The following is a 24458-nucleotide window of genomic DNA, read 5'->3' as shown; positions in this document are numbered from 1 at the left end:
TAAGCTCATTGCTCACATCTAAGAGATCCATCATCCTATCCTAGAAAAATTTTAAATTCAGACCTCAAACCTACTAATGGTGAATAAGTTTAGGAGCAGGTGTTGAAAGCAAACATCCTTACTGTTGCAGGGGATAGGTTGGGGGGAAAGGTGCGTGGTGTGTGTGTGGAAAAGTAACCCCCCCGCCACTATCACACAGACAGACAAATAGAAAAACCGTGGATTCTTGTCCTAAGCTAAGAATAAGTATTCATTGCTTGGACAGCTGCTGAAGATTGAAAGAAGTTTATTAAAAAGATAGAAATATAGAGATAGTTACAGCCCTGTGCCGGAGCGGGACACAGGGGGGCAATTCGAATGAAAATGCCAAAGAACTCCAGTTTACTGAGTTTTTATCCTGTCTAAGTCCAGCAGGTCCCTCTGATTTTTGGAGATCATGTTATCATGTTATACCTTATCTCCAACACCCCCCCCCCCCCCGCTCTGCTTCTGTTATCTCTCCAGCCGAATTTATGGCCTAAAGGGGGAGACATCTCTGTCTCCAAACACAGGCTCAGATTTATGGCCTGAGAGGGAGGCATCTCTGTCTCCAGACACAGGCTTTTACCTTTCGTCTTCTCCCCCAAAATGTGTTAAATTGTTCTTAGGAATGCAAGGACATGTTAGCTAACCCTAGCTTTCTTAGTAAAGAAGACATATTTCAAGATTGGACATCTTTCCCAGTATTGACACATTAATACATTTTAAACCCTCTTCCCAATACCAGTACACTTACAAGACAGACAAGCTGGAAAGAGTGCATCTGAGATGCCTTCTAGCCCAGAGTTTGGGGTCCAGATCCAGGACTTCAACTCTGCTTCTGACCCAGCTGCCACAGCCTGATGCAAAACTCTATAGAACCTGTGTGTGCGTGTGAGTGTGTGTATATGCACACATACTCTAGAACACACACACACTATATATACACACTCTACAATATATATGCACACAGACTCTAGAAAAAAATATATATATTAGAATATATATACATACACAGACTCTAGAAAAAATACATACACACACAGACTCTATATATACATATACATACTCTAGAAGATATATATACTTACACACACTATGATATAAATATACACACACAAACTATAGAAGATATATATACACACAGACTCTAGAAGATATATATACATATACACATTAGAATATATATACACACTAAAATATATACACAGAGGCTCTAGAACATATATACATACACATACTCTAGAATATATATACACTCTAGAAGATATATACACAGAGAGACTCTAGAACATATATATACACACAATCTAGAATACATATACACACACTCTAAAACATATATACATATACACACTCCAGAACATATATACACACAGACTTTAGAGCATATACACACTCTAGAGTATATATACACATGTGCTCTAGAATATATATACACACAGACTTTAAAACATATATACATATAGACACACTAGAATATACACACTCTAGAATATATATATACACATACAGACTCTAAAACATATACATATATACAATCTAGAATATATACACACTTTCTAAAATATATATACATACTCTAGAACATATATAAATATACACACTAGAGTGTATATAACACTCTAGAACACATACACAATCTAGAACATATATACATACTCTAAAATATATATACAGAGATTCTAAAATGTATATACACACTCTAGAATATATATGCACAGACTCTAGAACATGTATAGACACACTCTAGAATATATACACACAGACTCTAGAACATATATATACACACACTCTAGAATATATACACTCTAGGATACACGTATACACACACTCTAGAATATATATACATATATATGCACACCCTAGAATATATTCTCAAGTTTTCTGCTAAGATTCAAACGCTAGGGTGCTGGAGGTTCCAAATTCACACAATTCTAAAAGACTAAGATAGGAGTGAGCTTCCAGTCTTAAAATTTCCTAGCATTGGTCTTTCCCCTGGGGTGGGGGTGCATAGAAATGGCCTTCTGTCCCAACCTGGGGGCTGTGAACAGCATTTAATATTTTCCAATTAAAAGATAAGTTTCCTTCAAAGCTTCCTTCCCTCCCACCAGATCCTGCTCCTTTCAAATCTCAGCCTCTCCCACGGTCTCCTGGGGACGTGGCCCCTTCCTGGGAAGGAGACAAAGTCTCTGATCAGAGTGGCAGAGAGGGAGTTGGAGTGAAGTCCCCAGGGAGGTTTCAGGCACCTCTGGATGCTGTTCCAGCAGGGGAGAACCAGGGCTGGCTACAGCTGAGGAATTTCTTCGGCCTTCCCCACCCCCGGCCCCATTCCAGCTGAGCCACACCAGGGCCTTCACCATAGACTCCCCATCCTTCCCTAGGAATTCCCTTCACCACGGAGCTGCTGTCGTTCCCACATCAGGCCACGAGAGGGCGCTGCTCGACCAGGAGCCGGGCAGCAGCCAGGCTGGGCAGTTTCTAAACTCCGGTCAGGTTATTTCATCCTTGGGAGAGGTGAGGAGAGGCTGCCTCTCTCTTCAGCTTGAACAGCCACAGTTATAAAGGCCTTCTTCAGCGGAATGGCGTTCACAGCAGCACAGGAGGTCAGACTTTACCAAGGAAGGCTAAAGCCCTTCCTTGCACAGAAAGACCTCCCTCAGAGGAGGATCCCAGCTTGGCCTCCCAGGAAAGCCACCAGGGCAGATGTGAACTTTACCAAGACATCAGCCCCAGGCGAGGGAGGCGTCACAATTCTCTACTTTTGCTTACAGAAAGTTTCATTCCTTCTGTGTGATCCTTCTGAGTTGGAAATGTGCATCCAAACAATAATAAAAACTACAGTGATGCCGATCATATATTCACTGAACGCCCGTGATGTGCTGGGTGCCGTGCGCACTGTCTCATTGCCTCTGCTTGTGCCTCCTCGTTTTTCTCGCTCCTCCTGCATACCCCCTTCCTCACATCCTCATCTCCTCCTGCCTTCACGGCAGTACTGCAGGCCAGGCCTGGGGAACTGAGAAACCAGGAAAGGGAAACTGAGGCTCTGGTTAAAGTCATTCACACCCACCAGCTTGTTATTCGCCCATTCAGTAAATGTGCATACGGTGTCCACTGGGCGCTGGGGACTGTGTGCAGGGTGCCCATGGTAAGGGTCCAGGCCCTGCTCCTGGGTCCCAGCGGGCTCCGTTGTGGGAAAGAGGATGCGGTCTAGGAGGGGAGGTCAGTAAACCTGCCCACAGCCCACAGGTCGGGGGCTCCTCCCTCAGGATCGGAAGCCAGGTGAGCACTGCGGGCAAGTGTGTGGGCTCCCATGTGGAGGCCGTGCATGTGCCGGGGGCTGAGGAGGCTCTTTCTTTCTGGGTGCCCAGCCAGAGCTTCCGAGCCTTATAAGCTGGTAAATTGTGGACAGTGGGCTCAGCCCTGGGCTCTTCTCCCGCCATGACCCCGCCCCACCCCAGCCTGTGTTTCCATCCAACCTGCCTCCCTCCCACGAGCCAGAGCGGATGCAGTCAGACCTGCAGCTGAGGGCATGGTCGGGACAGGGGTCCCCCCGGCCACTGCTCCAGCCCCTGCTAAGGCCCTGGGAAGGATAAGGTGCCCTTGTCCTCCAGAGCTTGTATCCTCAGAGCCCATAAGCTAACAAATGTGGTTGCTTTGTACCCCTAAGGATGGGAGCAACTGCCCCCTAGGGTGGACAGGCAAAGTGAGGTGTGTAAGAGCAGACAGAAAGCCCCAGACTCCACTTTCACTCTGACCCATACACAAGATCCCGTATACTCCTCTGTGCCTTGGTCTCCTCATCTGTGAAAATAGAGCGAGAGTTCCCCTCAGGGTGTTGCTGTGAGGTCTAAGTAAGTTAATACACAAGAAATGGCTTAGATACATATGTAAAATAAACAGAGTTTTAAATTACACATCGTTCATTTATTCATTCAACAAACTTTTTTTTTTTTTTTTTGCCATACTGGGGATTGAACCCAGGGGCATTCTACCTCCAAGCTACTCCCCCAGCCCTATTTTGATTTTTATTTTGAAACATGTTCTCACTAAGTAAGAAACAGGTTCTCACCAGCTGAGACTGGCTGTGAATCTGAGATCCTCCTGTCTGAGCCTCCCAAGTACTGGGATTACAAGCATGCGCCCACTGTGCCCAGCAACAAACATTTCTTAACCGCATAGTCTGAGGCAAGGGACTGTGGCAGGCATTTAACATTAAACACTGGAACTCATCCTCCCCAAAGCCCTCTTAAGTGAGTTCTATTACTATTCCCATTTTTTACTAACAGAAAATCCAAGGCTTCAAGAGTAAGCAATGGAGTAGAAACACAAAAATCCCCTCCAAGCAGCTGCCTGGCAGGTGAGCAGCCATGGGAGCTTCCCCCGCAGCCCAGGGAGATGGGTGGCCTAATGCAGCCAGAGAATCTCTGTGCCTCCCAGAACCCTCCCCCCAGCACCACCGCTCTGGTAAGGGAGACAGCTCCACCCCAAAAAGGAATTCCAAGCATCTCTTAACACCAGTGAACATTACCAACATACTCAAATTTAATGACAGTAAAATTGACTGACAAAGAGCCAAAACCCTGGGCCCCCGGCTGGGCTGTGGGTAAGCTGCCTTCTCCACACTTCTGGGAATGACTGGGCCAATCACTGCAAAGCAGTGATTGTGACACAGGCACCGGCACTCTGCCCTAGGACCCATGTCTGTGGATTCGTCCTCCCCTAGCCTTGCCCACCTGCGAGATGGCAAGTGCTCCTGGTGGTCAGCTGCTGCCCACAGCCCTGGGATCACAGGAAATGGCCGACACATCCAGGGACCCACCAAAGACACAGTCTCCTGCTGGAGGCGGTGGCGCACACCTGAAATTCTGGGAGGCTGAGACAGAAGGATCTCGGGTTTGAGGCCAGCCTCAGTCACTTGACAAGGCCCTCAGCAATATATTAAGACCTTGTTTCAAAACTGAAAAATAAAATAAAGTAGCTTCCGGGAAGATGGCAACCGAGAAAAGCAGCGTTTACGAGTCCTGCTAACACTCGATCTCTAATGCCACAAAATCAGAGCTTTTCATAGCCAGAAAACACTATCAGCAGAGAAATTTAAAAAAATGTAGCTGGGCGTGGTGGCGCACGCTTGTAATCCCCACGCTTGGGAGGCGGAGACAGGAGGATCGCGCAGGTTCGAAGCCAGCCCCGTGCGCTGGCTTAGGAGACCCTGTTTCCAAAATGAAAATGTAAAAATAGGTCTGGGAGTGTAGCCCGGAGGTAGAAGGGCTTCCAGGAACCCCAGTACCACCAAAAAAAAAAAAAAAATGTAAACACAAGGGACAGAGAAAAAGAAAACTAGAAGAACAATCAGAGAACAGAAAAGAAACCAGCCCGGATTGTGGAGCTGCACCGGTGCCATCATACATCACAGCACCAGGCTGCAGAGAGGAAAGGTAAACAAGGAGCTGAAGTGAGCAGCTGCAGATCATTCGGGTGTAATTCAGCAGTTCTTTTAATGCAAAGAACATCTAAAACTCCCAGTGGCCAAGCTCATCACACCTTCCAGGGACTCAGAACGTAGCTCAAATCCAGAAAAGAAATATGCCAGCCTTACGGTCGAGGGCATGGCAGTGGCGCCATATTGCCAGCAGCTGTGATGAGTCCACCACGCCCATGACAGCGCACACCATAACCGTGAGTAAAATTGTGGCAGAGAAATCCCCAGGGACTTGTGCAGCGTTGATAATCTCCCTGGGTCTGAGAGTTTACAGTCCAACCCAGTGAAGAAATAGTGGTAGCAGAGATACCACACCCAAGTCACAGCTCCTGGTGGGAAAACACCCAGCCCGGCACCCCCACGGTTTCGTGAAGCCTCAATTAACTCTCTTCGTCCCAGTAAAGGAGTAGTGGCGGCTGAGATTATCACAAACTCGAGATCCAGAGCACCCTACGTGAAGTCGTGGTGACCCGAGGAAGAACCCAGAGAAGGCACAAACTTCTGAAATCATGGGAAAGAGGAACAAAAATAGAGTAATGAATGCCCACAACCCCATAATATCAGAACCTGATAACAAAGAAATTCAGAGATCTCCAGAAGATCAAATCAGGAATATAACTGTAGAAATAATACAGGACTTTCAAAAAGAATTTAGAGAGTCTAAAAGAAATAAAGGAAGCAATCATTGAAGTAAAGGCATCAACTCAAATTATAAACAATCGATTAGACCACATGGAGAATAGAATCTCGCTCCTAGAAGATGATCACTCCAAAAACGAACACATAATTTATAACTTAGAAAAAAAATCCAACAGCAGGAATCTGACATTGAAGGAATATGGGCCCACTTTAAGAAAGCTAACCTAAGAATAATTGGAATAGAGGAGGGAAAAGAAGGTGAAACCAAAGGAATTAATAATCTCTTCAAAGAAATAATAGCAGAAATTTTTCCAAACATAGAGCAAGAGGTCGATACACAGGTCCAGGAAACTTATAGAACTCCCTTTAGACAGGAGTAGAGAAAAGGTTCCCCACACCACATAACTGTCAAAATGACCAATGTAGAAGCCAAGCAGAGAATCTTAAAGGCAACAAAAACAAAAGGCCAAGTGACATGCAGAGGCAAACCAATTAGAATCACTCCAGACTTCCCAAAACAAGTCATGAAAGCCAGAAGGGCTTGGAGTAACATATTCAAAATTCTGAAAGAAAACAACTTCCAGCCAAAACTTTCCTACCCAGCAAAACTATCTATCAAATTAGATGGGGAAACAAGAAGCTTTCATGACAAACAGAAACTGAAGGAATTTATGTCTTCAAAACCAGCGCTAGAGAAAATACTTAAAGAGATTAACTACAAAGAAGAAATAGGTAACACATACCAGAACCAGAGAAACAAGATTTTCCATCCAACAGAAAACTAAGCAAAGAAGAATATATTCATGTGTTTATTGGTGAAAATCTTTGGAGATTCATTATTTATTTAATCTTTTACCTATTTCTAAATTGTATTGTTTGCTTTTATTGTTGCTAAATTTTTAGGATTTCTATTTGGAATATTAATATACCTTCAGTATAGCATTTGGAAATATTTTGCCCCATTCTATCAGTAACTTTTAACTCTATTTACATTGTCTTTGGATGTACAATATTTTTTTATTTTTTAGGAAGTTTGTTTGTTTATTCTTTTGTTGCTTGTACCTTTGAAATCATATCCAAGAAATCACTGCCAATTTCAATGTTGTGAAGTGTTATGACCCAGGTTTTCTTCTAAAAGTTTATAGTCTTAAGACTTACATTTAGGTCTTTTATCTATTTTGAGTTAATATTTGTATATGGTGTTAGCTAAGGATCCAAGTTTATTCTTTTTCATGTAATTATTATTTTTCAAAAATATTTAGTGAAAGGATCATTATTTCCTTCAAGGTTTGGAAACCTTGTCAAAAATAACTTGACCATATATGGAAGAATTTATTTCGGACTTCCGGGAAGATGGCGACCAAGAAAAGCGGGGCTTAAGAGTCCCGCTAACAACCAATCTCCATTACCACAAAAAGAGCGCCTTTCATAGCCAGAAAACACCATCACCAGAAAAACAAAAAAACCACCAGGCTCCAGAGAGAAAGCGGACTGAGAACAGAGCTCAGGGCCACAGAGGAGACACACGCGCCCGAGGACGCGGCAGCAGCGCCATACTGCCGGCGGCAGCGGCGAACTCAGCGGACGGCTACAGCAAGCCAGGTGAGCCACTGCGGAACAGCCAGGCGGGATCTTTCGGCGCAGACAGCATTTAAAGCTCCCAGTGGCTGAGCTCAGCACACACTGCAGGGATTCAGAGTGGAAATCAAAACCAGAGAAGAAAAAATACGCCAGCCTCATGGCCGAGGGCGTGGCAGAGGCGCCATATTGCCACCGGCGGCGGCAGCAGCAGTGAATTCACCGAGTCCAGTACAGCTACATCTACGTACTCAAGAACAGTGAGTCAAATTGCGGGCCACAGAGGAGAAATCCCAGTATTGTGCCTCCTGGGACTTGACCCAGTGAGGGAGTGGTGGTGGCAGAGATATCACACCATAGGAGAGCGTGCAACCTGGCACCCCCCATAGTTTAAAGCAGCCTCTATTGACTCCCTGGGTCAGAGACTCTGTGATACAACCCAGTAAAGGAGTAGTAGGGTCTGAGATAATACAGACTCGAGATCCAGAGCCCCTTAAGTGAAGCCATAGTGACCCAAGGGAAGAACCCAGAGAAGGCACAAACCTCCGAAATCATGGGAAAGAGGAATAACACTGAAGTAATGAATGTGCACAACCCCACAACATCAGAACCTGATAAAACAGAAAATCAGAGATTTCTAGAAGATCAAATCAGGAAAATAACTGTAGAAATAATAGAGGTGCTTCGAAAAGAACTCAGAGAGAGCCAAAAAGAGATAAAGGATGCAATTAATGAAGTAAAGGCCTCAATTCAAAGCACAAACAACCGATTAGACCACATGGAGAACAGAATCTCGCTCTTAGAAGATGAGCAATCCAAAAATGAATGCATAGTTTCTAATCTAGAAAAAGATATCCAACAGCAGGAATCTGACATTGAAGAAATATGGGCCCATCTTAAGAGAGCTAACCTAAGAATAATTGGAATAGAGGAGGGAAAAGAAAGTGATACCAAAGGGATCAACAATCTCTTCAAGGAAGTAATAGCAGAAAATTTTCCAAATATAGAGCAAGAGGTTGATACACAGATCCAGGAAACTTATAGAACTCCCTTTAGACAGGATCGGAGAAGAGGATCCCCACGCCACATAATTGTCAAAATGACCAATGTGGAAGCCAAGCAGAGAATCTTAAAGGCAACAAAAACAAAGGGCCAAGTGACATTCAGAGGCAAACCAATTAGAATCACTCCAGACTTCCCAAACCAAGTCATGAGAGCCAGAAGGGCTTGGAGTAACATATTCCAAACTCTGAAAGAAAACAACTTCCAGCCAAAAATTTCCTATCCAGCAAAACTTTCTATCAAATTAGATGGAGAAATAAGAAGCTTCCATGACAAACAGAAACTGAAGGAATTTATGTCTTCAAAACCAGCGCTAGAGAAAATACTCAAAGAGATTAACTACAAAGAAGAAATAGGTAACACTCACCAGAACCAGAGAAACAAGAGTTTCCATCCAACAGACAACTAAGATTGGTTATCTGTGGAGATTCATTATTTATGTTAGTCTTTTACCTATCTCTAAATTGTATTGTTTGCCTTTATTGTTGTTAATTTTTAGGATTTCTAGTTGGAATATTAATATACCTTCAGATATAGCATTTGGAAATATTTTATCCAATTCTATTAGTAACTTTTAACTCTGTTTACATTGTCTTTGGATATACAATATTTTCTTTTATTTTTTAGGGAGTTTGTATATTCTTCTGTTGCCTGTGCCATTGAAATCATATCCAAGAAATCACTGCCAAGTTCAATGTTGTGAGGTTTTATGACCCAGATTTTCTCCTAAAAGTTTATAGTCTTAAGATTTATATTTAGGTCTTTTATCTAGTTTGAGTTAATACTTGTATGTGGGATTAGGTAAGGGTCCAATTTTATTCTTTTCCATGTAATTATTATTTTTCAACAATATTTAGTTAAAAGATTATTATTTCCACCACCAAATCTTCGTGGAAACCTTGTCAAAAATAACTTGACAATATAGGGAAGAAGTTAGCTCTAGGCTTGTATTTAACTCCAATGGTCTATATATCTGCCTTTAGAACAGTACTACACTGTTTCAATTATTGTAGCTTTATATGGTTTGAAATCAGAAAATATACATCGTCTAGCTTTGTTTTTGCTTCGAGATCGTTTTGGGTATCTAGAGTCCATATTCCATATCAGGATAGATTTTTTTCTGAAAAATAAATATATGATAGTTTCACCTAAAAAAAAGAAAAATATATTCTCTGGTAAGAAAGAAAGCAAAAAGAAATATTGAAATGTTATCTTTAAGTCATCAAAAGCTTGGTATCAGACAAATGAAACTGTTATGTGAGATTATCATTTTTAATTTTGGATAAATTGCTATAATACTAGATGTCAACCACTAAGCCAAGCATGGGAGGGAGGGACGGGGAGAGAATGGGGTGGGGATCGGGTGGGGGCTGACTGGGCGATGTGTGCATGTATGTCTACAAAAATTTGTATCCCACTATGATGTATGAATACAGTGCACCAATAAAATAAAATTTAAAAAAAAAGAATTTATTTCTAGGATTTTTATGTTACTCCACTGGTTTATATATCTGCCTTTATAGCAGTACTACACTTTCAATTATTGTATCTTTATAAGGTTTGAAATCAGAAAATGTGCATCTTCTAGCTTTGTTCTTTTTTGAGATTGTTTTGGATATTTAGAGTTCATATTTCATGTTAGGATAGATTTTTTTTGAAAATAAATAAATGTATGATAGTTTCACCTTAAAAAACAAAAAGAAAAATATCCTCTGGTAAGAAAGAAAGCAAAAAGAAATATTGAAATGTTATCTCTAAGTGGTCAAAAGTTTGATATCAGACAAATGAATCTGTTATGTGAGATTATCATTGTTAATTTTTGATAAATTGCTATAATATTAGATGTCAACCACTAAGCCAAGCAGTGGGAAGGAGTGATGGAGAGGGAATGGAGTGAGAGTTGGGCAGGGGCTAACTGGGCGATGTGTGCATGCATGTCTACACAAGTTTTTTTTTTTTATCCCATTATGATGTATGAATACAGTGCACCAATAAAAAAATTTTTAAAAAATAATAAAATAAAATAAAATAAAAAGATCTGGGAGTGTAGCTCAGAGAAAGAATGCCCCTGGTTCAACCCCAGTTCCAATAAATAAATAATAAAACAATCTCCTCACACCCACAGAATGTCGCCCAGCTGTGCGGCTGCAAAGTCTCAGGATGAAGCATCTGATGTGGCTACCCAGAGCCCCCACGTGGCAGATGAGTGCCAGCGCAGGTCAGGGGGTCCAGGAAGCTACCATGTGGAGGAACAGGCCATACAAGTGTGGGATCCGTACATGTGCCAAACCTACCTGTGAGAGCCTCGTGAGATCCAGAAGTGTGGTGGCTCTGGGTACGGGCTGGGGGCTCCAGCCTTGCTGGGCTGCAGGGGGGAAGGAGGCTGATTTTTCTCTTTTGTTACTTTTCTGTTTTAAGCCATGGAACTATATTGGAAAATCCAAAACAAAAAACCAAAATACTTTGGGGGTATTCTGAAGACTGACACTTTGCCCTTCAGAAGGACTCGACTGGCTTTCACCAGTTGAGTTCCAAAGACAAGCATTGTTCAGTGTCTTGGAGACTCAGCTGGAGGAGAGAGCTCCTTGACGCCCAGGCTTGGCACCTAGCTGAGAGCAAGGGTCTGACCTCAAAGTCCAGCCGCGCTGACCAACACCAGGTCTAACAGCAGCCCTCTGCAGGCCCGATGTGAGGTTCTGCGAAGACACCAAGCTGATGGGGCCCGAGCTCCCTGGGTTCCTTGGTCCAGCTCTCAGGGGCATGAAAGATGGCACCAGCAAGCCCTGGGTGCCCCCAGTGGGCTGCAGCTACAAATGAGATTAAAAGCAATAATCCCCCCCCCCAGGAGTGGTGAAAATGCCCTGGCACACAGCAGGGATAAGTAATGGCAGCTCTTGATATTATAATTGCATTCATCCTGCTCGCCAGTCTTGACTCCTAACCATATTCACCTTTGACATAGAGGCGGCTCCTCTGAAAGCTTTACCTAATCCACTGCCTCTTCCCAGCCGGGAGCTGCCCTTCCTCCTGGGGCTCCACCTCGCCCTCCTTCCGCTACAAGCTTCATTCTTGGGACTCTGACCAGTTCTATTCAGCCAGTGTCCTGTAATTGTCTTGGCCACCAGGGGTAGCACTGCCGGAGGAATACGCAGTACCAGGACTGGAGAGAGTGCCTTCAAGTGCTCACCTCTTGAAGCCCCTGCGTGCCAGGCCCCTGCAGAGCAGCTTTAGCTTACGGGAGCCTCCTGCTGCCCCCTGAGGAAGGCACTGGTATTGCACCCTGCCTCCAACCTCTGTTAACTTTCTTGCTTAAACTTCGGGTGTCAGGAGTTACATCCATCTTTCTCAATCCTTGCAAATCCATCTGTTGCCTTATTTAATTTTCCTTCTGATGTCCCTGCTCATGCCATCTCCTGAAGGTGCCCACTGTCCTGAGTTTGTTCTGTGTCTACAAAGATGCAGGTCTATTTAAAGCACATGGGGGTATTTTGTAGGTTGTGTGGCTTTTTTATTCACAGAAATGACCTTGTGTTACAGATTTCTTCCGATCGCTCCTGTCTCTAGCTGGTGCTTCTTAGATGCACCTATGGCTCATATCCCCTGGCACTAGGTGTGGACAGCTGTTCACCACTTGCCTCTGTAAACACGCCATGAGACCGCCTGCCGTTTCCTTAAACTGTGCCGCAGTGACCACTGCCTCTCATGGCCTCCTCCTGGGCCTGTGGGACAGTCCCCCTGGGTATACACCCAGGAGGAAAGAGCTGGATCATCAGATATCATCCTCCTTCTGGTCCCAAGGTACTGCACAGTCCAAACACCCAGCAGAATGTAGGATTCCCCCTCACATCTCCCTAACACTCAGAAGTCCCCAGCTTACCAACCTTTGCCTGCCCGGTATGTGTGAGTGAGGGGACGTGTCTCGTCGCTATTTAAGTCACATCTCTCTGATCACTACTGAGGGTGAGCATCTATTTGCACACTCCTTTGCCCTACTTTCTCCAGTTATGGGTGAGGCCCAGGCCCCCAGGGAGTAGTAGGAGCCGAGGGGCGCAGCCATGTGTGCGCGGGGTGAGGCCCTCACTGACCCCTCCCCAGTAGCAGCAATGCCATGTGTGTGCTGGCACCGACTCTGCCTCAGGGGACCATGGCTGGAGCGATAACTCTGAATCAACAGAAACAGCTGCTTGCCAGCCCAGGAGCGTGGGAGAAGAGCAGTTTAGACGGTGCGTGGACGGGGCAGGCGCTGCGGCAGATCTGGAGCTCAGCCTGTCCACGGTGTTGACAAACGGGAGAAAGGAGGAGACTGGACCCTCCAGGACCAAGGGTCAGGAGGGCCAGTGCACACCAAGTGGCTCCTCACTCCAGCCTCCTCCCAATGGCCACAGGTTCTCCATAGCAGGCCCCTAGTCTGCCTTGAGCACCTGCTGCCTCCCCAACGCCTGCTCCAGACAGGCAGTCTCTAAACACACCGGGCTCCATGGGCCTCGCTGGTTTCTGGTTTCTCCTGGAATGCTCTGCCCTAGATGTCCTTTCCTTGCTCTAAGTCATCCGCAAGCCTTCCTCCCGGCACGTCCTTGGGGAAGGGGGTTCTGAGGTCTGAGGAGCAGGGGTGGGGAGAGGCCTGCTCTTCACTCTGCCTCCTCCTGCACCTTTGAGAGTCTATCCTGTGGGTGTGTGCTGCGCAGGAAATGAGTCCACAAGAAAAGAGAACCAAATAAAGATGCTCTGCTTCTCCAGGGCACCTGGTCTAGAAGATTCCATCCCACATCCACGGCCCTCCACAGTCTGGGCAAAGCTTTCCATGTCCCTCCTCAGTCCCAGCACACAGCAGCTCGAGAAACAGTGCTCCGTTTCCAGCTGGGAAACAGGTCCTGAGTAGGGACAGTATTCCCAAGATACTCTGCCAGGTGTCCAACGGGGCCAGAGGCTCTGAGAGCCAGGGAAGAGGCCTTCTGTCGCACCCCAGGGCCCCAGACTGTCCCTGTCGGTACTGCTCAGAGGGGCGGCCATCTGGAGCCCCACCCTGGGCAGGACAGAGGGGGCAGAGCGCGGCATCTGTTCCTCATCAGCCTCAAGCTGTGGGCTGGGTGCCAGCCCTGGCTTCCCCCCACTGGACCTGGCTGTCCAAGGGTGCCGGTGGAGAGGCAGTCCAGGGAGCAGCTGGCGCCAGGCCCGCTGGCCCTTTACCACCAGAGCTTTGAAGTCCTTGTAAGGTGCTCATGCCAGACGGTTGGCATCAATAGCAATCAGTTATTATCTCTGGACACCTCTCCTGGCCTTGTTACAATGGTGCAGGTATCCAGATAATACCACCTGCAGCTGATGTGTCCAGTGCCACTGTAAGCAGTAAGTATGCACCAGCTCATCCACGAGTCACAGCAGCCACCTGGGCTGGATGCTCACACTAGCTTCATTCTTCTAATGGCCCTGCAGAGGCTCAGAGAGACTGGGGAACTTGTCCAAAGTCACACAGTCTGCAGGTAACAGAAGCAGGATTGTAACTTGGGCACCTAGCACCAGGGCTCCCTCTTTAAAGCACTCACTCTCTCCACTGCCTCTGTGTATTGACACCTCTTCCCCACTGACCCCTGACTTCTGGGGTGCCCGTGACAGTGTGGTGACTGGGGTGCCCTTGAGATGGAGATGAACACTGCCCTCAACCGGTGTTGGTTGGCTAAGGGCCATGGGAGACATCTTGGCCTGTAGCCATGTGAAGGCAAAATGAGAGAAGGCAGGAGACTGGGAATGGCCAGGGTAGAGGAACTGGGGTGGCAGGCCCCTTCCACATGGGGTGCAGTCTAGAACGGGATGCTGGGAGGTGGGATTTGACAGACCCCATACCAACGAGCTGCTCGTAGGCCTTGTGTCCAGGAGGTTGCCCATGTGGGCAAGGAGGCAGGAAGAAAAACTCCCCCCATCCTATTAAAAATAGAAGGAAGCTGGCCATGGCCCGGGTGTCCGTCGGTGGCCGATGGTCCCGCTGATGGTGGCCCAGCCACACGGGGAGAACTCGCTCTGCCGTGATGAAATCCTGACGCAGGCTCCAGTGCTGCCCGGGCTCCACCCAGAGCCCATTGTTCTGAGGACAAAGGAGGCTGCGGGCAGGCAGTGTCCGCGCGGCAGAGGGGCTGGACTTACGGACAGATGGAAGCAATTTTAACTCTTCACCTTTTGCCCTTGTGGAATGAAGAATTTCACAGAAGCAAGACCTGTCAATCAGAAGGAGAGACGGAGAGAGCAGGAGGGCCTCAGTGTGCCTGCCCTGTGATAGGCATGGCCCAAATTTGGTGGAGATGCCCTGGGCCCCTGGTGACTGACGCTGGCGCAGCTGGGAAGGGAGTCACGGCCGGTTCCTGGAATGCATCCCCAGTGCCCAATTGGAAGCAGCCTGCTGGAAGAGGCCGGAGGGAGCCGAAGCCAAGGCGAGGGCCGGGAGTGGGGCAGAAGCGCACGGTGGTCAGGCAGGGGTTCGAGTGTGAAGCCTCCATTACTGGGGCTCCCCATTCTACAGCGGGGGGAATGGAAGCCCAGTGGGCTCGGCTGTTAGAGGGCAGTGTCACCCACGGGGTAAAGCTCACACCGGAGCCCACAGGCCTCCCCCTAAGGGACTTCTGGGCTGCCTGCCCCTGAGCTCACAGGCCTGAGCACCAGGCCAGGGTCTGAAGCCTGGCTTGTGGTCCACTCTGGCCTCTGTTCCTCGTCCCTCCCAGAGTTTGGGGTGGGGGGCAGCCAGCCGCAGGGCCGCTGAGCCAAGAAGGCTGGGAGTGCTCAGGGCCCGGCCAAGTGTTTTGGAGAGGCGCCTTCTGCATGTTAATGGAGCGGGACAGGGAGACCCAGCCCAAGTTGCTGCTGGCTAGCCAGCAGGGTCATGGGAGAGAAAAGAAACACCCCATTGGGGAGCAGAAAATGGGGCAGGGGCCAGGGTGGGACAGGGAAGAGAAAGAATGGGAGACTGGTCCTTCCAGAGGGAACTGGCAGCCTGGGCTTTCTCTCCTTCCCACCCTAGGCCTCCTCCATCTAAAGTCTCAAAAAGGCCTGCACCCGCACCGCTAGAACCTTGGGGACAATTCTGGTCCTACCTTCCCTTCCTGGTGGAACTTCACTTTCTCCAGAAGGAAAACCTTGGGTCCCCGCAGAAGGGTGCCCAGGCGCTGTGGGCAGGAGCGAGAAGGGTCTACTAGTGGAGGGAACATCACCGCCTGTCCCCAAACCCACTCCAGCTGGAGGAGCACTGTCCCCAGTGCAGACCACTGAGCCAGGCCATCGAGAAAGCCAGAGGGGCCTCGGCAACAATCTGCCCTAATGAGACTCTTTGGGGTGTTTTGTTTTGTTTTGTTTTGTTTTGTTCTGAGGATTGAACCCAGGGGCATTCTACTTCCAAGCTACACCACCAGCCCTTTTTGTTTTTTAGAGGCAGAGCCTTGTTAAGTTGCTGAGGACCTCTCTAAATTGCTGAGGCTGGTCTTAAACCTGTAAGCCTCCTTTCTTAGCCTCCTAAGTACTGGGATCATAGGTGTGCACCACCACGCCGGCCTGCCTAGATGAGACTGTGGCAACACCAGAGATAGCAAAGGAGCAGTCAGACTGCAGTAATGGCAGGGATTCCAAGCAGTCACCGTGCATTTAATCCTTACCACAGCCCTGGAAGGAGGTGCCAGAGGGTTAAATAACATGCCCAAGGACAGGCAGCAGGAATATAGTGGTTCCAGGCCAGCCCTCTCTTCAAACAGAGGAGAAAAGAAAGGCCCAGAGAGCGCCAGAGACCAGCTCCAAGTCACACAGCACATTGAAGAAAAGGCGGGGTGGCAAGGGGCCTGACTCCCAGGACAAGCCCCTTTCTCTCTCCGTGCCAGGCCTCTGGGAGGGCAAGAAGGTGGCCCTGTCAATCCAAAGGCCTCAAGCCAGAGCCGCATTCTCCTGAGGGATGTGGCTTCTATGGGGGAGGAAGAAATAGAAACAGAGAGAATAAAAAGAAAGAGAGAGGAAGGGAAGGAGGGCCTGTCTTAAGCCAAGTGGGGAGGGGGAGATAACTGGGCTAACTCCCTGTCTCCACTCCTTCCTGGGATCCCCTCCCCACACACAGAGGAGTCTTTAGAAAGGAGTCCGTGTCCCCACCATTGTTCGGGCCGCCTTTGTCCTGGCCTTCCACGCCAGCCCGCCACCCTCCCTTCTGTCCCCAACACCTCCAGCTCGGGATCTTTGTACTTGCAGTTCCTCGGGCCCTGAGCGCCCTTCCCCTGGCCCTCAGCTCCCCCCAGGCAAACTCCCCCTGCCTGGCTTCCTGCCATAACAGCCATCCGCACCCCAACTCCTCTTGCCTGATTTCTCCTCCTAGAACATCAGCGCCCCAAGGTTCAGGCCTCCCATCGGCTTCCTCCGCTGCTGCTGCTGATGCCACATGCACTGCACACACGTGAGGAGCAGAGGAGGCCCATCCCCATGGAGACCCTGCACGGAGGACCCTGCTGTGGGGAGCACTGTGCTCTGAAGCCTGGCTGAGCCACCGCGGGTGGAGCTCCCGGCTACGGCGCCACTCCGTTGTTCTATGCGTTCTTAGTAAGGTCCTACCCAGACTCCAGGCTTGATGCCAGTCTTGGGCAGCTGTTCTGTGACCAATGGTGGAGGGCTAAGGACAGTCCGCACCCCTCCCTCTGCCTTTGCCCCCGGCCTCTGGTCATCCGCTTCTCCTACACACCTTTATAGGGCGTCCCCATTCATGGGTACCAGATGATGTTAGCAAACCAAAGGGCACACCAGAGGGGCTTCTTTCACTCACCAAAGTCCAGCCTGGGTGCTCCTGAAGAGCAGAGCCAGTGAGCGGCTGCCACGCCATGATTCCAGACACAGGCCCTTCACAGCACCATGTGCACGTGCTCCCCCCCCCCTCTTTCTCTCTCTTCTCTCTCTCATTTGTATCCAGGGGCATTCTACTTCTGAAGCTATGCCCCCAAACAGACTCTAATATTTTTATTTTTTATTTCAAAACCAGATCTCACAAAGTTGCTGAGGGCCTCACTAGGTTGCTGAGGCTGGCTTCAACTTGTGATCCTCCTGTCTCAGCTTCCCAAGTACTAGATTACAGGCATGTGTGCACTACCACGCCCAGCCCATCTCTTGCTCCACTGTCTTACATAGCTCCCAAGGTCTTTGGCCTGCATTCTTTAAGCCTTGGAGTAGGGGACCCGCTCGAATGGCCACTAACTGCACAGGAAGCTAGGGAGACATGAATCTGCAATCCTCCTGTCTCAGCCCCCCAAATACTGGTATTACAGACGTGTGTCACCACACCTGTCTCTGTTCTCATCTGTGTGTGTGTGTGTGTGTGTGTGTGTGTGTGTGTACCCAGGGCATTCTACCTCTGAGCTATACCCTCAGTTCTTTTAATTTAATTTTTTTATTTTGAAACAATGTCTCACTGAGGCTATCCTGGAACCTACAATCCTCCTGTCTCAGCCTCCCAAGTACTGGACTTACAGGTATGTGCCACCACACCCAACTCTGTCCTCATTCTGAGTCTCAAGTGGGAGAATGTGTCCTGGGCGCACCCTGCTGGTGAGATGGAGGTTGGGACTGAGGTGTGTTTAGCTCAAGGCTCTGCTGGGGGAGTGCCATCTTTCAGGCCAGCAGGATGGAGATAGGACCAATCCAGAGGCCAGGCAAGGCCTTGGCCAGGGCTGGAACACAGAGAGGACACTGACCACTGGTGTCCAGTGCACTTTTTGCAGCTTGCCCTTTATTCCCAAGAAGATTCCTTCCTGGAGGGTTCCCCTGAGTTATCACTCACCTCAAATGAAAAGCCTAGAGGTGAGTGAGCCAATCTGCATTCCAAGAGAGAGTGGAAGCGAGTACAGGCCGCAAGCAAGGTATTTCTTGTGCCTCCGACACGGGTTCAGGAGTGGCCGCCGCCTCCCTCTGCTGGCAGACCTGCTGTCCCTGCACTGGGAGCCCCCAGCCCTGCCAGCCTGCGTGCTCGACTGGCCCGTCCCCACCGGCTGGTCAGCACAGTCAGCTCTGGGCCCCAGAACAGGGACAGGAGGCTCTCCAGCTGGGAGGCTGGCCTGGAAAAGGGGGCGCAGGATCCATGAGGCCTCCCCACAAATTCACAGGGACTTGGGGAATAGCTGTTAAGTCACGGGGAATCTAAGGTAGCATCAACAGTCGAGTTTATTTTCTCTCTTAGGAAAGAGTCTGGAGTTAAGTGGAGGAGCTTAGGGTTGTCAGGCTGATGATGATTTTTTTTTAAGATGGCGCCTGCTGGGGCATCACACTGTGTTCAGGGCCAGGGAAAGCTGGAGGGCAGAGCTAGCCACATCTGCCACTGCATCTCGCCCGTGTGGCCGCCCAGTTGTCTGAGAGGTGGAAAGGGTGGCTTTTGGCCACCCAGCCTGCGCAGCTAGAGGAGGCTGAGGAAGTGGACACACGAAGCCCCTTCCTTCTCCCTCAGGCCTGGGTCCTCTGAGTAGGAGGACTGGTACTGCAGGCGGCGTCCTGTGCAGCGACAGTAGAACCAGTCCTGGTGGTGGTGTGAGAGACTCTGGGGCTAGCTGATGAGGCTGCAGTTCTCCATGTGTCTATGACTTGACAAAGCAACAACAGTTGGAATTACAGGTGTGTAGCTGGGTGGTGGTGCGTACCTGTAATCCCAGGACTTGGGAGACTGAGACAAGAGGATGCAGGTTCCCAGCCAGCCTCAGTAATTTAGCAAGGCCCTTCACAACTTTGTGAGTCCCTGTTTCAAAATAAAATACAGAGCTGGATGTGTAACTCAGAGGCCAGTTCAATCCCTACCTATGTGGGTTCAATCCACTAATAATAATAATGACAATAATAATAATAGTTATTATATTAGTATTTCTTCTACTACTAGTAGTATTATTACAGGTATGTGACTTTTGCTGGAGCGCACCTGAGCTGGACTTTACCTCTTTCTAAGAGGAGCCTGGCAGTAGAGGTGACAGCCCTCTAGGTTTGGAGACGGCCACCCAGGTTCCTGTCCTGGTTTTGTTCTAAGTTTTCTTTTGGCCAAGACATTTCACCTCTCTGGGCCCTGCCAGTCTGTAAATGGGCTGTGTGTGGCGTGTGGCGCGTGGCGTGGACAGGCCATGGGCAGCAGCCTCCTTCTCTGCCCGTACATACAAAGGCTGCGGGGGCCGAGGCCGGGCCCGCCCTGCATTTGCCGAGCACCCGACGTCCTTCAGGGCTCCACTGCTTCCCTGCGCTTCTTTCATTAAGCTTTTGTTGAAAACCTTTGCCCCTTTTTTATTTATTATTGAAATTTGAGATTTCTTAACATATTTTAGATATAAATCCTTTGTCAGGTAAGTCTTTTTCTCTACCGTGTGACTTGCTTTTCTCACTGTCTTACTAGCGTCTTCAGAAGAATAAAAACAATTCATGTTGATGACATTTATCAATCTTTTCTCTTATGATTCATGTGTCCTATATTAAGAAATCACAGTTTAGTGTGTGTGTGTGTGTGTGTGTGTGTGTGTGTGTGTGTTTTACTAGAGATTGAACCCAGGGCCATTCTACCTCTGAGCTATACCCCTAGCCCTATTTTATTTTTTTTTTTTTGAAATAGGGTCTCACTAAGTTGCTGAGGCTGCTATCCTTCTGTCTCAGCCTCCCAAGTACTAGGATTATAGGCACGTGCTACCATGCCTGGCATTTTCTGTTTGATTTTGTTGTTGTTTGTTGGGTTTGGGGTTTTTTTTGTTTTGTTTTGTTTTGTTTTGTTTTGTTTGCGGTATTGGGAATGGAACCCAGGGGCATTCTACCTCCAAGCTACACTCCCAGCCCTATTTTTTATTCTTTATTTTGAAAGAGGGTCTCACTAGTTGCAAGGGCCTCACTAAGTAGCTGAGGCTGACCGTGAACCGCAATCCTCCTGTCTCGGCCTCCCAGTACTGGGATTACAAGTGTGGGCCACCACACTCGTCTTTTGTTTTTTAATCTTAAAGACCTACTATAATTTTCTTTCTCCAAACCTCTCACTTCTTTTGTGTGTGTGTGGTACAGGGGGTGGTGGAACCTAGGAGCTTTTTCTACCTCCAGGCTATGCTCCCAGACCTATTTTATACTTTATTTGGAAACAGGGTCTCACTAAGTTGCTGAGAGCCTCACTAAGTAGCTGAGGCTGGCTTTGAACCTGTGCGATCCTCCTGTCTCGGCCTCCCAAGTGCGGGAATTACAAGCGTGCGCCACCACGCCCGGTTCACTTCTTTTTTATTATTATTATTTTATTACTTTTGTGGTACTGAGGATTGAACCTCTGAGCTACATCCAAGTACTATTTATATTTATTTTTATTTTTTGTTTGTTTTTGGTGGTACTGAAGTTCCTGGAAACTCTTCTACCTCCAGGCTACACTCCCAGATCTAATATATATATATATATATATATATATATATATATATATATATATATATATATATATATATATATATTTTTTTTTTTTTTTTAAACAGGGTCTCTTAAACCAGCGATGCTGGCTTTGAACCTGCGCAATCCTCCTGTCTCTGCCTTCCAAGTGAGGGGATTACAAGCGTGCGCCACCACGCCCGGCTATTTTTTGTTTTGAAATAGGTTCTCACCAAATTGCTGAGGACCTTGCCAAGTTGTTGAAGTTGGCCTCAAACCTGCGATCCTCCTGTCTCAGCCTCCCAAGTGCGGGGATTATAGGGCTGTGGCACCACATCTGGCTCAACCCTTCACTCCTAAGGACTCTGACATCCCAGCCTATGAACTTGCTATGCTTTCCTGTTCTGCTGTGGAGAAGAAAGTTCCAGGCAGAAAGCTGCTAAATCCCCAGACTGGACCTACGGGCCTCGTCAGTTTCCAATGACAGGTCTTCAGAAAAACTCCCTGCTGATCTTGTCTAAACCAGCACATGCACATCAATCTCAATCTCAATCTCCCACTCAATCTCCACGGTGGCTGCAAGACGTCATAGCCCCTCTTTACTGGGGAGGAAACTGAGGCTCAGTGTCATGTCCGAGGTTCACAGCTAGTAGCCAGGGAGCAAAGGAAAGAGCCGGGGACGTTGTGACAGTGCCACTTCCAGCCAGGGCCCAAGGAGCAAACGCTCTCCCTTCTCACCCCTCAAGGTTGACCAGGCTCTTCCCTGGCTGGGCCAGCTCAGTCGCGCTGGTAGTCCAGGCTGGCCTCACAAGTGGGTCTGGGCTTAGCTCCGTGCCTGCTGGGTTGGCAGAATGGCTGGGTGGCATGTGCCTCATTCTTCTAGCCCCATGTGTTCTTACGGTGGCCATGGAATCCCAAGCAGGCAGGAGAAAAAGCCTAGTCACAAGCCCTTTCAAAGCTGCTGCTCTCCTGGCATTTGCAAATGTCCTTCTTGTCAAAGCAAGCCACCGGGCCACAGACAGATGCAGGGGGAAGAGGGTGAACATTGCGCAGAGCTACTTGCAGGAACAGGAAGATCTGGGGCCAGGCTTCAGTCACCCGCAGAAGCAAACCCAGTGTCAACAAGAGCGAATCCTAGCAGTGCCCAATGGAGACGCAGAGGAGTCTACCACCATTGGCATGTGCATGTGGAAGGATGCTCTGCTGAGGAAAGAAAACAGTTCCTAACAAACCAGGCAGGAACCGGGCCTGGTGCTGCACACCTGTCATCCCACTACTTGGGAGGGTGAGACAGGAGGATTACAGGTTCAAGGCCAGCCTCAGCAACTTAGAAAGGCCCTCTGCAACTTAGCCAGACTGTTTCAAAATAAAATTTAAAACAAAACAGGGCTGGAGGCATGGCTTAGAGGTAGAATGCCCATGGGTTCAATCCCCCATATGTGTATATTCATTCTCTTCTCTTCTCTTCCCTTCCCTTCCTTTCCTTTCCTCTTCTCTTCTCTTCTCTTCTCTTCTCTTCTCTTCTCTCTCGCTCTCTCTCTCTCTCTCTCTCTCTCTCTCTCTCTCTCTGGAAAAGCAGCCTATAAAATTATATGTACTCTTTCCTGGCCAGCAGTTTGGAATGAAGCCAGGCACTGGCGTCAGCATTAACCTTAGCTTGACATTGCTGAGCAATGACAGGGTGCGGAGGGGTGGAAAGTCCCATGCCCTCCAGGCGGGAGATGGCTCCAGCAGACGCTGAGAATCACAGAGGGCAACACAGACACCACGTATCCCAGAGGACGCGCTTCGCTGTGTCCCAGGAGAAGCAGACCCAGGCTCTCGAGCCAAGCGGTCCTGGGCGGAGAGCAACAGCAACATCGTTAGGAGTAAAAGGAAGGGAACCAACCCAAACGGCCATCCGCCAAGGGCCAGAAAAATAAACAGTGGAATAATTGTATGCTGCAGTGCAGCACAGCAGAAACAGATGGCTCTGGTCACAAGATCTCTGTTCAGTTTAGTAGATCTGGAAAACGTGGAGGACAAGCAGAACACGCACTCGTCATCAGAGCCTAGACCGAAGTTATGAACCACGAGACCATGATGCTCTGTTTGCAGAGATCTACAGGTACCTGTGAGCAGGGAGAGAAATGAGATGAGGAAGGAGCGAGGAGGGGTGCCACCATTATCTGTGATATTTTCTTTCTTTCCAAATTTAGGAAAAATGTGGACATGTGCTCATTTGGGATAATGGCTAGATGGGGTATATCTTGTACAATTGTGATTTTTTGCCAAAGATAAATCCAAAACAAGTAAAAATAAAATAAAAGTGGTTTTGAGGCTATTTGTGTGTGTGTGCGCACGCACGCGCGTGCACATGCGTGTTTGCTAGAAAAATATGAATATCTATACGTGGAAGGAAAACCTCGGTGACGTTAGCTGTGATTTTGCCTCCGGCTGCGGAGAGCACAGGCAATGTTCATATTCCCCCTCCTGCCAATATGTATTTTCTGACTTTTCTACGAGGAACATGCTGTGCTTGTTTAATAAAAACAAACAAAATACAGAGGGGCCTGTTGGTTCTCTGGGTCACAGGCTCCTCTGGGCCTCTGCAGGGTCCCAGGTTCCAAAATAGATCTGCCCTCCAACCCAGCAGGCTCATTCCTCACGTCCCACAGTGAGTGCCAGGGGCGCTCCCCAGGCCTGAGAAAAAACGGGTATGGCTGACGGTTTGGCTGGGCACAGCCAAGAGGGTACCCGCCTTCCACCCTGCTCCCCTTGGCCTCGGAGGCAGCAAAGCCAGCATGATTCTGTTGTTCAGAGGGGGAACTGAGGCTAGAGGAGAGCCTGGAAGAAAATAGTGTGCTAGCAGCAGCAGAAGCAGCGGCATTCGAGGCCTGTTTGGCTGGACTGGGGCTGACGTGCTGGGTGTCTTGGGGCCAATCCCAATGCATTTGGGGCCAGTTCCTCTGTTAGCCCCCCTGGAAATAATCTTACCTCCTGCTGCAACTTCAGCTATCACAGGGTCTAAAGGAATTTTGGTGCAAAGAGATCCTGGGTCTTTCCAGTGATAGCAAGGATAGTGGCAGCAACTCCTGTCTATGCAACGCTTGGGCGCCAGCTCCTTGGGCAGCATCCTGCCCTCCTGTGGTCAATGTAGGACCCCCAAATGGCCGCAGTGGCACCTCTCATCCCACATGTCCTCCTGGCCACATAAAGAACCCAGATGGAGCTGTCCTGGCGACAGCCCAGCTGAGGACAGCCCCAGCTGAGGTCTCAGACGTGTGGATGGAGAAGCTTTCTGCAGACTCCAGCTGCGGCTCCTGCAACACACGGCAGA

At 48.5% G+C, this 24458-nt stretch overlaps 1 protein-coding gene across 1 annotated transcript in view; it reads left to right on the top strand.

Moving 5' to 3' along the window:
* The window catches only part of RSPO4 (R-spondin 4), a gene marked incomplete at both ends in the record, with an annotated part of 53869 nt that extends 42273 nt beyond the window's left edge, over positions 1-11596 (top strand). The window contains 4 exons of the mRNA XM_080716547.1: positions 2403-2535; positions 4408-4485; positions 10939-11075; positions 11461-11596. Coding sequence (XP_080572673.1) covers positions 2403-2535; positions 4408-4485; positions 10939-11075; positions 11461-11596 — 484 coding nt within the window. The remainder of the gene's footprint in view (positions 1-2402; positions 2536-4407; positions 4486-10938; positions 11076-11460) is intronic.
* Between the last annotated feature and the right edge of the window lie 12862 nt (positions 11597-24458).

Source organism: Muscardinus avellanarius, assembly GCF_963383645.1.
Source record: "Muscardinus avellanarius genome assembly, chromosome: 19".
Taxonomy (NCBI): Eukaryota; Metazoa; Chordata; class Mammalia; order Rodentia; family Gliridae; genus Muscardinus; species Muscardinus avellanarius.
The sequence above is the reverse complement of the archived record's forward strand: the minus strand, read 5'-3'. Positions and strand labels throughout refer to the sequence as shown.